General features: G+C 33.2%; 1 protein-coding gene across 1 annotated transcript; it reads right to left on the minus strand.

Annotated features, from left to right (window-relative positions):
- Positions 1–185: 185 nt before the first annotated feature.
- Positions 186–4617, minus strand: il22ra2 (interleukin 22 receptor, alpha 2). The gene is made up of 6 exons (XM_056394747.1): positions 4495–4617; positions 3438–3558; positions 3151–3332; positions 2661–2803; positions 1885–2044; positions 186–1352 (listed from the first exon to the last, which is right to left on the minus strand). Exons 1-5 carry the CDS (start codon positions 4556–4558, stop codon positions 1895–1897), a joined length of 660 nt encoding a protein of 219 aa, XP_056250722.1. The 5' UTR covers positions 4559–4617; the 3' UTR covers positions 186–1352; positions 1885–1894.
- Positions 4618–13990: the final 9373 nt, after the last annotated feature.

The following is a 13990-nucleotide window of genomic DNA, read 5'->3' on the forward strand; positions in this document are numbered from 1 at the left end:
TGTACTGCACCCTGTGGTGCTTTCCAGTGGCATTGCTTTATGATGACGAGTGTTCCCGTTATTTCCACCCTATTCTCATCAGTGAGGATTGGTTAAACACACCTCTTTGTATAATGGAATACCATTCAACAGCAGCACAACATACATTCTCCAAAATGACAAAACAGTTGATAAGGTTCATGAAAGTAGGAATTATTGCAGGACTGTGTTTATTATATTATATTATATTATATACTGTATATACTGAGTTTTCAGGAGGAACCAATGGGCTTGGGGGCTGACAAACGGGGGAGTAAGAAAGTGCTGATACAGTGTATAAACATATTCTTAACTTTCATCCTTTTCATGTTTTTGTTGACAATAAGAAAATTCCAGCCCCATGAGAAAGAATTAACCAACAGTGTGAACAGTGACTGTAGCTTTTATTTTGTAGTGTGATGCATGCAACAAGCGCAGTGAGTAGTGTCAGCTCCTGTGATATCTAAGCACAGTTTTTGAAAGAAAGCTCCCAGCTAAAAGCTTAAGTTCACATTCACTGATCCTTGGGAGTCGATTGGATACAAACCAGCTTTAGCACAATAAGTGGTGATTACTGTTAGGGAGAAAACGTTATCATCGATGGGTGAGGTTTTCAGAGAAGGAAAGACCACTGGAGCCCTAGATGTCTTATGCTGAAGATGTTTATTGAGCTTGGCCAAGGAGAACGGAGGAATCATCTGCAAGCAAATGTGCATGATGTCACATTCTGAAGAGTCCTTGATAGTTGATCTGAATGCATAAATCAAGTTCACTTGTTTATGGTTAACGAACCAATAGAATGTTCACACATCCCTCTCTTCCCACTTCTGTTAGATATTATACCAAATATGAAGAGTAGATTATCTATGGCATTCTTTAGAGCTACTTAAAGGAAAGACACAGAGACTCTCGTCAGAATTGTATAATGTTTCCTCCATTCATGGGAAACAAATAGAAATGTAAAGACCAAATAAAATACCATTGAAGAAAGCTGAACTGGTGGATATTTAACTCAAGGTCCCCTCACTAGTGAGGAAAAAAGCTGGTAAGAAGACCTTGAGTGAAAAAAAAAAAAAAAAAAAGAAGCTTCTCCTGAGTGAACAGTGGAGTTACAGTGTCCTGAATGCTGAAATGATACAAGTCAAATGTTTGGTTCAAAGTGAAAGTTTAACCAATACACTTCAAACAACGCATCTGATCCTTAATGCTATGAATAATAAAGTGCATCACTCTTTTTTATTGGCACAGATATTTGTGGCTGCAGCCGTCGAGGTAGCGATGGGTAAGTGAAACTGATGGATGACAGGTCCACTCCTTCAGAGTATCATGTTTGTCTGCAGTAAAGAGGAGAGGGAGAGAAGAACGGACAAGATTAATGAACTGCACAAAAGGAATAACTGTTGCGTTGTTGCTTCTCTACACATCGTGTATGTGCAGATCTAAAAATAGTGAAGAGGGTGGGGTGAGCAGAGGTAATTATAGTCATTGTGGACAAACTCTCCTGCTAAGATTTCTCCTTCAGGAGTTTCATTTTCCCTCCCTCTTTCTGTCTGACTGCATCAGGTGATTGTTGTGCGACAGCTGATACGTGACTTCTCATTTGGTAACCTTTTGTCAGAGCCGAGAGGTTACCTTTCACTGACTGACGATACTGTCCAGCACAGACACTGTCACACAAACCAGCCCCCTTGTAACTTTTTCTCACGGATTTCTTTTTACTGCAGCAGGGTTCTTTGTTTTATAGAGTTTGGTATAAACAAAATTATCAGACATTCCTAGAAAGAATCACAGAGGAGACACAGCTTCAAGAGACATATTTCAGTATTCATGGTGTAGATGTGAGCGTGCGTGCGTGTGTGTTCACACCTGCATGTGATCAGAGCATAGTGACACATTTCAGAGAGCTACGAACGCTGCTCTTGGCCTGGGAGGTGATCACAGTCTGGGCCTGGAGGCAGTACTTTGCCTTGTGGCCCAGCTCCTTCAGAGTCAGCTTGTTAGAGCAGCAGTCCATCTTAAACACTTCCTGCAGAGGAGACAGTGAGTTACACCCTCAGAAAATGTTCTGTTGCACATTTGAACATGTGAAATCGTCTTTACATAACATATTGTGGCAAATTGAGCCTTATAGGAGAAATGAAAGAATTGTGTGTTGTTGTTTTTGTTCTTCTTCTGTTCTTCCTCTTCCGTCCCTCCCCGTCTTCTTCTTCTTCTTCTTCCTCTTCTGTTTCGTAATAGTAATAGTTGTAGTTCAAATGTAGTTTCTAGTCTGCACATTGTGTGTGTTACATTTTATTTGTTCCAGGCTCCAGGGGGAAAAAAAATCTATGTATGTAATAGAGATGATGATTCTTCAAATGGTAAAAACCACCACAAATTAATCATTAGTAATTTTAATTTTATGATTGTTTAATGGTTTAAACATAAATCATAAATCATATTATTATTTGTAAAAACACCACTTATTCTCTCCACTTCTTGTTCTCATATTTAATAACCTAAATCACTCATGTGGGGCTTTTTTTTCCTTTCTGACTTTTTTGACTTTTTTTTTTTTACATCGGGTTAAATTGGTTACATTCTGACATCATATAGCGTAAACGGCTAATCAATTAATCAAAAACAAAATAGTGTGTGTGTACCTCTTCTCCACTGGTGTGTATGAGGAAGATCTTGTAGTGCAGTTTGCTGTGCATCTTCCGGACCAGCGGGTGGGGGCCTTTCACACGGACCACAACCTTTTGCTCTGTGACATTCAGTCTCAGTGCAGGTGGGCTGATTTGGGCTGCAGATGGAAGGATCTTGTTAGTTTTTTTTATGCTATGATGAAACACAAAATTAAAGAGTGACAAAGTACAACAAAAAAAAAGAGACAGGAAGGAGAGGTCATGTTTGTTTTTCATTTAAAGGAGGGAATTTGGTGACTTCATTATTTTTTAACAGATTTCTTAAAATCTTTTTTTGTCTTTTCTTTTGTAATCAAGTGCCTGTACTGCAAAAAAAAACAAAACAAACTAGCTATTCTTATCTGAAACCTGATATCTTGTGTTTATTGTCCCTAGAACATGCAAACAAGGAGGAGGAGGAAAAGGGGGAAGGAGGAAGAGGAAGAGGACGTGTGTAAACACTCACTGTCCCAACGTGGGCTGAATCTGGGGGAAAGGGCCCAAGCTGATTTACTGGAGGGAAGAGAGGAAGCGTGCACTCTGGCGTAGTACCACTCTCTGAGATCAGAGGTCACGTCACTTAGGTCACACTCTTGCTTCTTGATCCCCTGACAGCCGTCCACATCCACCCACTGAGGCTCCCCGTAACTGAGGAGACGAGGGACGGACACAAAGACAGAGAGGAGGCGTTTTAAATCAGGACATCATCTTTATGTCACAATTTTGTTTATGTGTGTGTGTGTAATGCCTCACATCTTCCACTGGACGTAGTACCGCAGTGAGGTATTGTTGGTGGGTGGAGTCCAGTGCAGAATGTTTTTATAGTCCATGGAGTCAAACCTTACCTGGGCAGGTGGAGTGAGCATCGCCAGCACTGAGGAAGTTATTGATTTTGTACTTTAGTGGTTCATGAGGAGATAAAAGCATCAATTAAATTCATAAGAAATGAAAGAAAAGTAATAATAGTGTTCATTATACAGCAGAATAACAACAGCATAGTAATGGTCAATCTCAGCTTCTATATGGGCTCTGACATTATATTTAAAAATAAATATGAAATAAATATAAAATAAATCTGTTTTACTGTTTTGGCCTCATTAATTCAACTAAAGTTTCTTTGGTGTATCATATTTTGCCTCTAGGATCAGTGAAGGTCAACTCAGAACCAGAACTTTTTGTCCTTAGAAAAACTCATGAATGTGCACCACTGCACCTGAAAACACACGGCTACTTTTTTCAAACCTGCCATGGAAGTTTGTTCCTTGAAATCTCAGAGCACATACACTCTCATATTACGCTCTTTATTTTGATTCCTGACCACATGTCATTTTCTTGGCCTTAAGTGAGTAACATTTCTACTCTGTTCTTAGCAAATGTATTAACTGTTTTGTTGGTGACTGCCATTCGTACTTATGTCTTGAAATAATTTAAGAGACAAAGAAATGTCAATTTTACACTCGGCAAACAATATTTAGTTTTATTATATATTGATGTTAAGACTGGTTTGTTTTTATTGTATTGTACCCTGAAATTAAATGTAATATATCATGACACAATGCTTAAGTAAATAACGCAAGCTGTTCAGATAAGGCAGAATCTAGTATTTGTAAGATCTGGTATTAATTGTTTTGATTTAGCACCCATACATCTCTCAATGTCCTGTCAGCTCAATGTCGATGTTTTAAACTCATCACAGGGATTTTCAAAACATGATCTGAAAATAAACTTGAGGATTTAGAGTGATCCGTCAGACAATAATAACACTAATCCATCTGTCTTAAAACATAAATACAAATATATCAAAGCTTACCTTGTGCTGTGACACAGATGGCCAGTTTTCCCAGGAGCACGGCTCCAAGCAGCAGAGGGGTCATGGCGTTGATGCTGTTGGTGGACGAGAGTCAAACGCACACACGCAGAGCCACACTGGACTGATGCTGGAAGCAACAGTGCTGCCTTTAACATGTTTTCGACTTCCTCTTTTTGATTCCATGATGCATGGGACCAATTTATGACATCTTTGTCACTGAGGGAACGTTACATGACTTGACACTCTTTTTCTTTACAGAAGTATACTTTGTGCAGCTTACATGTGACAGGTTTCATTACAAAACACACGTGGATCATTTTACCTTTGTCTATGTACAACTTCAGACTCGGGACCAGGTTGGCGTCAAATGTCAAACACCTGATGACTCATTCACTGACTGAACAGTAACAATGAAGACTCGACCTGCTTGGATCAGTTTCAACTTTTTCTGGCAGAAAAGTCTTTAGAAGTCTTGGAAATGACTGAGTCTTTATTCATAGTAGCTTCTGGCAGGTGTCATGGTGTAAATACATTACAGGCTGTGAGTCAAAAATGTGACTATTCATTGCCCAACAAAGTGATTTTTTGAAAGTTTTTCAGTCATCCCCCCCTTTGAAAGCTGAGAGAAATGCAATCCCACCCCTCTCATCAACACATTAACTAAATAAATTTTTATGAACTATTACTATCTAGTTCAAAAGTCAAGTTTAATTCCACTAATATAACATTATCTAGAGCACAAACTGCATTTTTTCTTTTCATGCATGTTTCTAATGCGTTTCTGTGTTGGAATTGGAAAAAAGACTTTATTTAAACACACAAAAAACACAAAGCTAACCTGAAACCAAAATCATTTAATTCATCCTTAATTTGGATTTGACTGATGTGTTTGCTTCAGGAACATCACCTGTTTTTCATTTCTGAACACACAGGCCACAGTCAGTATGAATATCCCCGTTTTCACAGCAGACAGTTTGACTTTGGTCATAGCAGAAAAAGTGCATGTGTTACTAATAACATTAATGATGGCTCCATTCTATTCAAGTGTCCTGGTGAGGCATGACAGTCTGACAGTGAACAAGTATGCATATGCATTATGGTGATGACATCTACGAGTTCATACAATTAGGTGCAGATATTAATCCGGATCTCATGGAAGAAAATGTAGGATTGTTGAGCCTTGACGGATGTTTTTGCTCTCCTGAGTGCCATTCTAGTCTACAATAGTCTAGTCTAGTCTCTAGTCTCCTGTTGTGAAATGTCAAAATGTATTCTGTGAAACATTCTTCTAATTAGTTCAGTTCAGTGAGGATGTATTCCCCTAAACAGGTTAGAAGAATTACTGTCCTGTCCAGCTTCAGGTTGACATTATCACAAGTATTGTTACCGGAACAAGTGATAATTATCTGCTGTTCAAACAGTTTACTGGAAATATCAGCTTAAACAACAGTTTACAGGAAATGTGTCACATAATACTCAATGACAGTGCAACAACTAACTCTTTAAGGGAAAAAGAAGGAGTGCTTCATGTTTCTGTGTAATGATGATTATTAATTATGTCATTGACGGGTTCATGAAAATTTTCAGTAGCTGTGGAGATTATATTCTTATTGTTATGTCCTGCAGAACATTAAACTATGTGTTTGACTGTGCAAATGAAAATTCATATGTTACATCATTACATTGGGACTGCACTTTATCAACCATGCAATAGTTTTTAATCAAAACTTTTGACAAAAATCTTATTTCTATTCTTATCTATAATGTTAATTCCAATGTTAATTCAATACAAGATTGTGACACAAGATGTGGCAACTTTAGCATCATTGTGCGAAAGAATTAATACAACTTTGGTGACTGCTGTTCCCCTGTGGGTAATTTCTGCTGTTGCAATGGGGGTACATAAGATTGAGGAGTAGCTCAACTGATTTGATTTAAAAAATATATCAAATTGAGTCAGCTATAGCACTTGCGATTGAGTGAGGGAAAAGCAAGCAGAGAAATTTAAACAGTTACCTAAAAGTAATGAAAAACTTGCTGAAATCAAGGGCATAGGTTTGCATATGGACGGTAGGGAAATGTTCCTACCAATATTTTGGGAGGAAAGAATTGTCCAGACCAATATTTGAATGAACTTGTTCCCACTATGTTTGGAGTGAAGACATATTAGATCATTCCAATATGCCCTCCAAGAGGCTAGGTCTCCAAGACAACTGATCTAGCATGGTAGCATTTGATTGACTGAAGGGGTGGGGCTATCTGAACGCTCATGTCCATGTGAGAATACCACGGTGGTACCTAACATCACCAGGAAAATGTCAACTGTTATTTTACTATGTTAGCTAGCGTTAACTAGCAAACTAATCCTGGCTTCTGTGTTCTGTAGTCTAGCAGTCAGGTTGCTAGCAGGAGTGAATCTAAAATGCTGGTTTCATTTCTGTCAAAAAATCCCATTGAAATGTCATCATGAATACTATAACTTTTTAGGCCTTACTATACCATGACGTTTTTATCACTTTTTAGGTCTTACTATACTATGACTTTTTTATACATTACTACATTATGACATTTTTAAACCTTACTATCCTATGAGTTTTAATGGCTTACTATACTATGTCGTTTTTATGCCTTTTCATGCCTTAATATACTATGATTTTTTAATGACTTTTATTCCTTACTATACTATGACGTTTTTTGGAATTTCAATGCCTTATTATACCATGAGGTTTTTATGCCTTACTATTCTGTGACATTACACTACTGTATTACATGTATGCCTTTTTATGCCTTACTATACTGACATTTTTATGACTTTTCATGCCTTAATATACTATGACCTTTTCACAACTTTTGGTGCCTTACTGTACTGTGTTGTTTTTTTTTTACTTTTTTGCCTTATTATACTATAATGTCTTTATCACTTTTCATGCCTTCCTAAACTATGACCTTTTTATGAATTTTTACATCTTACTAAACTATGACTTTTGCATGACTTTTTATGCCTTACTATACTGTGTCGTTGTTATGACTTTTTATGACTTTTTATGTCTTAGTATACCATGACATTTTTATGACTTTTTATATCTTACTAAACTATGACTTTTGTACGACTTTTTTTGGCTTAATTTACTATGTCGTTTTTACGACTTTTTATGATTTTTTATGCCTATTACACTAGGACTTTTTTTGACTCATTATAATATGACAATTTTTATGACTTTTTATGCCTTACTGTTCAAGAACACTGCAGCTCGGCTTTTTACTGGTTCCAGAGGAAGGGATTACATTGCCCCCATCATGGCCTTTCTGCTTTGGCTCCCAATTCGCTACAGGATAGCGATTTGTTTTTAAAGTCCTAAATGGAGCAGCTCTTTCATACATCACAAATGTTTTAACCCCCTACACTACAGCCAGGCCCTTCAGATCATCCGACATTGGCCTCTTGACCATCCCTTGCACTCATTTGAAACGCATAGGTGACTGGGCTTTCTCAGTCTGTAATAGCCTGCCCACATCCATCGGATCTGCCCCATCCATTGACTCCTTCAAATCACAGCTCAAAACATTTATATACACAACTGCGTTTCAAGCCAAGATAGGTTGTCTCCCTCATTTCAGTGTGCTTGTTTGTTTTGTTGTGCTGTTTTTATTGTGTGTTGACTTTGTTTCTCTGTGTTGTTTGTGTTGTTGCAGATGTTGTAAGACATTTTGGATAGTTGTTTACTGTTTTTGAATGTCCTTTATAAATAAATTTGATTTGATTTGATACTGTGTCATTTGTCATTGTGTTGTTTGTATACCTTTTCATGCCTTTTTATGCCTTAATATACTATGACCTTTTCATGACTTTTTATGCTTCACGATACGATGACATTTTTATGATTTTTAATACCCGACTAAAATAAGAGTTTTGTATGACTTTTTATGCCAGATTACACTTTTACTGTGACCATTTATGCCTTATTATACTATGACATTTTTTATGACTTTTAATGTCATACTTTAGAATGACATTTTTATGCCTTTCTTTACTATGACCATTTATGCCTTATTATACTATGACGTTTTTTATGACTATTTATGCCTTACTATATATACTATGACGTTTTTATGATTCTTTATGCATTACTATGCTAGGACGTTTTTATGACATTTTATGCCTTACTATACTATGACGTTTTTATGCCTTTTTATTACTTATTTTAGTATGACTTTTTATGCCTTACTATACTATGACATTTTTATGACTTTTTATGCCTTACTATACTATGACGTTTTTATGACTTTTTATACCTTACAATACTATGATGTTTTTATGACATTTTATGCCCATCTATACTATGACATTTTTATGCCTTACATTATTATGACTTTTTATGCCTTACTATACTATGATGTTTTTATGCCTTTTTATGCCCATCTATACTATGACATTTTTATGCCTTACATTATTATGACTTTTTATGCCTTACTATACTATGACATTTTTATGACTTTTTATGCCTTACTATACTATGACATTTTTTTGACTTTTTATGCCTTACTTTAGTATGACTTTATATGCCTTACTATACTATGACATTTTTATGACTTTTTATGCCTTACTATACTATGACGTTTTTATGACTTTTTATACCTTACAATACTATGATGTTTTTATGACATTTTATGCCCATCTATACTATGACATTTTTATGCCTTACATTATTATGACTTTTTATGCCTTACTATACTATGATGTTTTTATGCCCTTTTATGCCCATCTATACTATGACATTTTTATGCCTTACATTATTATGACTTTTTATGCCTTACTATACTATGATGTTTTTATGCCTTTTTATGCCTAACTATACGATGAGGTTTTTATGACATTTGATGCCTTACTATACTATGATGTTTTATATGACATTTTATGCATTACTATACTATGCCATTTTTATGACTTTTTATGCCTTACTTTAGTATGACTTTTTATGCCTTACTATACTATGACATTTTTATGACTTTTTATGCCTTACTATACTATGACATTTTTTTGACTTTTTATGCATTACTTTAGTATGACTTTATATGCCTTACTATACTATGACATTTTTATGACTTTTTATGCCTTACTATACTATGACGTTTTTATGACATTTTATGCATTACTATACTATGACATTTTTATGCCTTTTTATGCCTTACTATACTATGACGTTTTTATGACTTTTTATGCCTTATTATACAATGACGTTTTTATGACATTTTATGCCTTACTATACTATGACATTTTTATGCCTTTTTATGCCTCACTATACGATGACGTTTTTATGACATTTGATGCCTTACTATACTATGACGTTTTTTATGAAATTTTATGCATTACTATACTACGACATTTTTATCACTTTTTATGCCTTACTTTAGTATGACTTTATATGCCTTACTATACTATGACATTTTAATGACTTTTTATGCCTTACTATACGATGCCATTTTTTTGACTTTTTATGCCTTACTTTAGTATGACTTTATATGCCGTACTATACTATGACATTTTTATGACTTTTTATGCCTTACTATACTATGACTTTTTATGACTTTTTATGCCTTAATATACTGTGACATTTTTATGCCTTTTTAGGCCTTTCTTTACTATGACCATTTATGCCTTATTATACTATGACATTTTTTATGACTTTTAATGCTTTACTATACCATGAAGTTTTTATGAATTTATGTCTTACTATACTATGACATTTTTATGCCTTTTTATGCATTACTATACTATGCCATTTTTTTGACTTTTAATGCCTTACTTAAGTATGACTTTATATGCATTACTATACTATGACATTTTTATGACTTTTTATGCCTTACTATACTATGACGTTTTTATGACTTTTTATGCCTTACTATACAATGCCATTTTTTTTACTTTTTATGCCTTACTTTAGTATGACCTTATATGCCTTACTATACTATGACATTTTTATGACTTTTTATGCCTTACTATATTATGACGTTTTTATGACTTTTTATGCCTTACTATACTATGACGTTTTTATGACATTTTGTGCATTACTATGCTATGACATTTTTATGCCTTTTTATGCCTTACATTAATATGACTTTTTATGCCTTACTATACTATGATATTTTTATGCCTTTTTATGCCTTACTTTAGTATGACTTTATATGCCTTACTATACTATGACATTTTTATGACTTTTTATGCCTTACTATACCATGATGTTTTTATGACTTTTTATGCCTTACTATACTATGACATTTTTATGCCTTTTTATGCCTTACTATACGATGAGGTTTTTATGACATTTGATGCCTTATTATACTATGACGTTTTTTATGACATTTTATGCATTACTATACTATGCCATTTCTATGACTTTTTATGCCTTTCTTTAGTATGACATTTTATGCCTTACTATACTATGCCATTTTTTTGGCTTTTTATGCCTTACCTTAGTATGACTTTATATGCCTTACTATACTATGACATTTTTATGACTTTTTATGCCTTACTATATTATGACGTTTTTATGACTTTTTATGCCTTACTATACGATGATGTTTTTATGACATTTGATGCCTTACTATACTATGATGTTTTATATGACATTTTATGCATTACTATACTATGCCATTTTTATGACTTTTTATGCCTTACTTTAGTATGACTTTATATGCCTTACTATACTATGACATTTTTATGACTTTTTATGCCTTACTATACTATGACATTTTTTTGACTTTTTATGCCTTACTTTAGTATGACTTTATATGCCTTACTATACTATGACATTTTTATGACTTTTTATGCCTTACTATACTATGACGTTTTTATGACATTTTATGCATTACTATACTATGACATTTTTATGCCTTTTTATGCCTTACTATACTATGACGTTTTTATGACTTTTTATGCCTTATTATACAATGACGTTTTTATGACATTTTATGCCTTACTATACTATGACATTTTTATGCCTTTTTATGCCTCACTATACGATGACGTTTTTATGACATTTGATGCCTTACTATACTATGACGTTTTTTATGAAATTTTATGCATTACTATACTACGACATTTTTATCACTTTTTATGCCTTACTTTAGTATGACTTTATATGCCTTACTATACTATGACATTTTAATGACTTTTTATGCCTTACTATACGATGCCATTTTTTTGACTTTTTATGCCTTACTTTAGTATGACTTTATATGCCGTACTATACTATGACATTTTTATGACTTTTTATGCCTTACTATACTATGACGTTTTTATGACTTTTTATGCCTTACTATACTATGACATTTTTATGCCTTTTTATGCCTTACTATACTATGACATTTTTATGCCTTACTATACTATGACATTTTTATGACTTTTAATGCTTTACTATACCATGAAGTTTTTATGAATTTATGTCTTACTATACTATGACATTTTTATGCCTTTTTATGCATTACTATACTATGCCATTTTTTTGACTTTTAATGCCTTACTTAAGTATGACTTTATATGCATTACTATACTATGACATTTTTATGACTTTTTATGCCTTACTATACTATGACGTTTTTATGACTTTTTATGCCTTACTATACAATGCCATTTTTTTTACTTTTTATGCCTTACTTTAGTATGACCTTATATGCCTTACTATACTATGACATTTTTATGACTTTTTATGCCTTACTATATTATGACGTTTTTATGACTTTTTATGCCTTACTATACTATGACGTTTTTATGACATTTTGTGCATTACTATGCTATGACATTTTTATGCCTTTTTATGCCTTACATTAATATGACTTTTTATGCCTTACTATACTATGATATTTTTATGCCTTTTTATGCCTTACTTTAGTATGACTTTATATGCCTTACTATACTATGACATTTTTATGACTTTTTATGCCTTACTATACCATGATGTTTTTATGACTTTTTATGCCTTACTATACTATGACATTTTTATGCCTTTTTATGCCTTACTATACGATGAGGTTTTTATGACATTTGATGCCTTATTATACTATGACGTTTTTTATGACATTTTATGCATTACTATACTATGCCATTTCTATGACTTTTTATGCCTTTCTTTAGTATGACATTTTATGCCTTACTATACTATGCCATTTTTTTGGCTTTTTATGCCTTACCTTAGTATGACTTTATATGCCTTACTATACTATGACATTTTTATGACTTTTTATGCCTTACTATACTATGACGTTTTTATGACATTTTATGCATTACTATACTATGACATTTTTATGCCTTTTTATGCCTTACTATACTATGACGTTTTTATGACTTTTTATGCCTTATTATACAATGACGTTTTTATGACATTTTATGCCTTACTATACTATGACATTTTTATGCCTTTTTATGCCTCACTATACGATGACGTTTTTATGACATTTGATGCCTTACTATACTATGACGTTTTTTATGAAATTTTATGCATTACTATACTACGACATTTTTATCACTTTTTATGCCTTACTTTAGTATGACTTTATATGCCTTACTATACTATGACATTTTAATGACTTTTTATGCCTTACTATACGATGCCATTTTTTTGACTTTTTATGCCTTACTTTAGTATGACTTTATATGCCGTACTATACTATGACATTTTTATGACTTTTTATGCCTTACTATACTATGACTTTTTATGACTTTTTATGCCTTACTATACTGTGACATTTTTATGCCTTTTTAGGCCTTTCTTTACTATGACCATTTATGCCTTATTATACTATGACATTTTTTATGACTTTTAATGCTTTACTATACCATGAAGTTTTTATGAATTTATGTCTTACTATACTATGACATTTTTATGCCTTTTTATGCATTACTATACTATGCCATTTTTTTGACTTTTAATGCCTTACTTAAGTATGACTTTATATGCATTACTATACTATGACATTTTTATGACTTTTTATGCCTTACTATACTATGACGTTTTTATGACTTTTTATGCCTTACTATACAATGCCATTTTTTTTACTTTTTATGCCTTACTTTAGTATGACCTTATATGCCTTACTATACTATGACATTTTTATGACTTTTTATGCCTTACTATATTATGACGTTTTTATGACTTTTTATGCCTTACTATACTATGACATTTTTATGACTTACTATACTATGACATTTTTATGACTTTTTATGCCTTACTATACTATGACGTTTTTATGACATTTTTATGCATTACTTTAGTATGACTTTTTTATGACTTTTTATGCCTTTTTATGCCTTACTATACTATGACGTTTTTATGACTTTTTATGCCTTATTATACTATGACGTTTTTATGACATTTTATGCATTACTATACTATGACATTTTTATGCCTTTTTATGCCTGACTATACGATGACGTTTTTTATGACATTTTATGCCTTACTATACTATGACGTTTTTTATGAAATTTTATGCATTACTATAC

Source organism: Seriola aureovittata, chromosome 14 (genome assembly GCF_021018895.1).
Source record: "Seriola aureovittata isolate HTS-2021-v1 ecotype China chromosome 14, ASM2101889v1, whole genome shotgun sequence".
In the NCBI taxonomy this organism is placed as follows: domain Eukaryota; kingdom Metazoa; phylum Chordata; class Actinopteri; order Carangiformes; family Carangidae; genus Seriola; species Seriola aureovittata.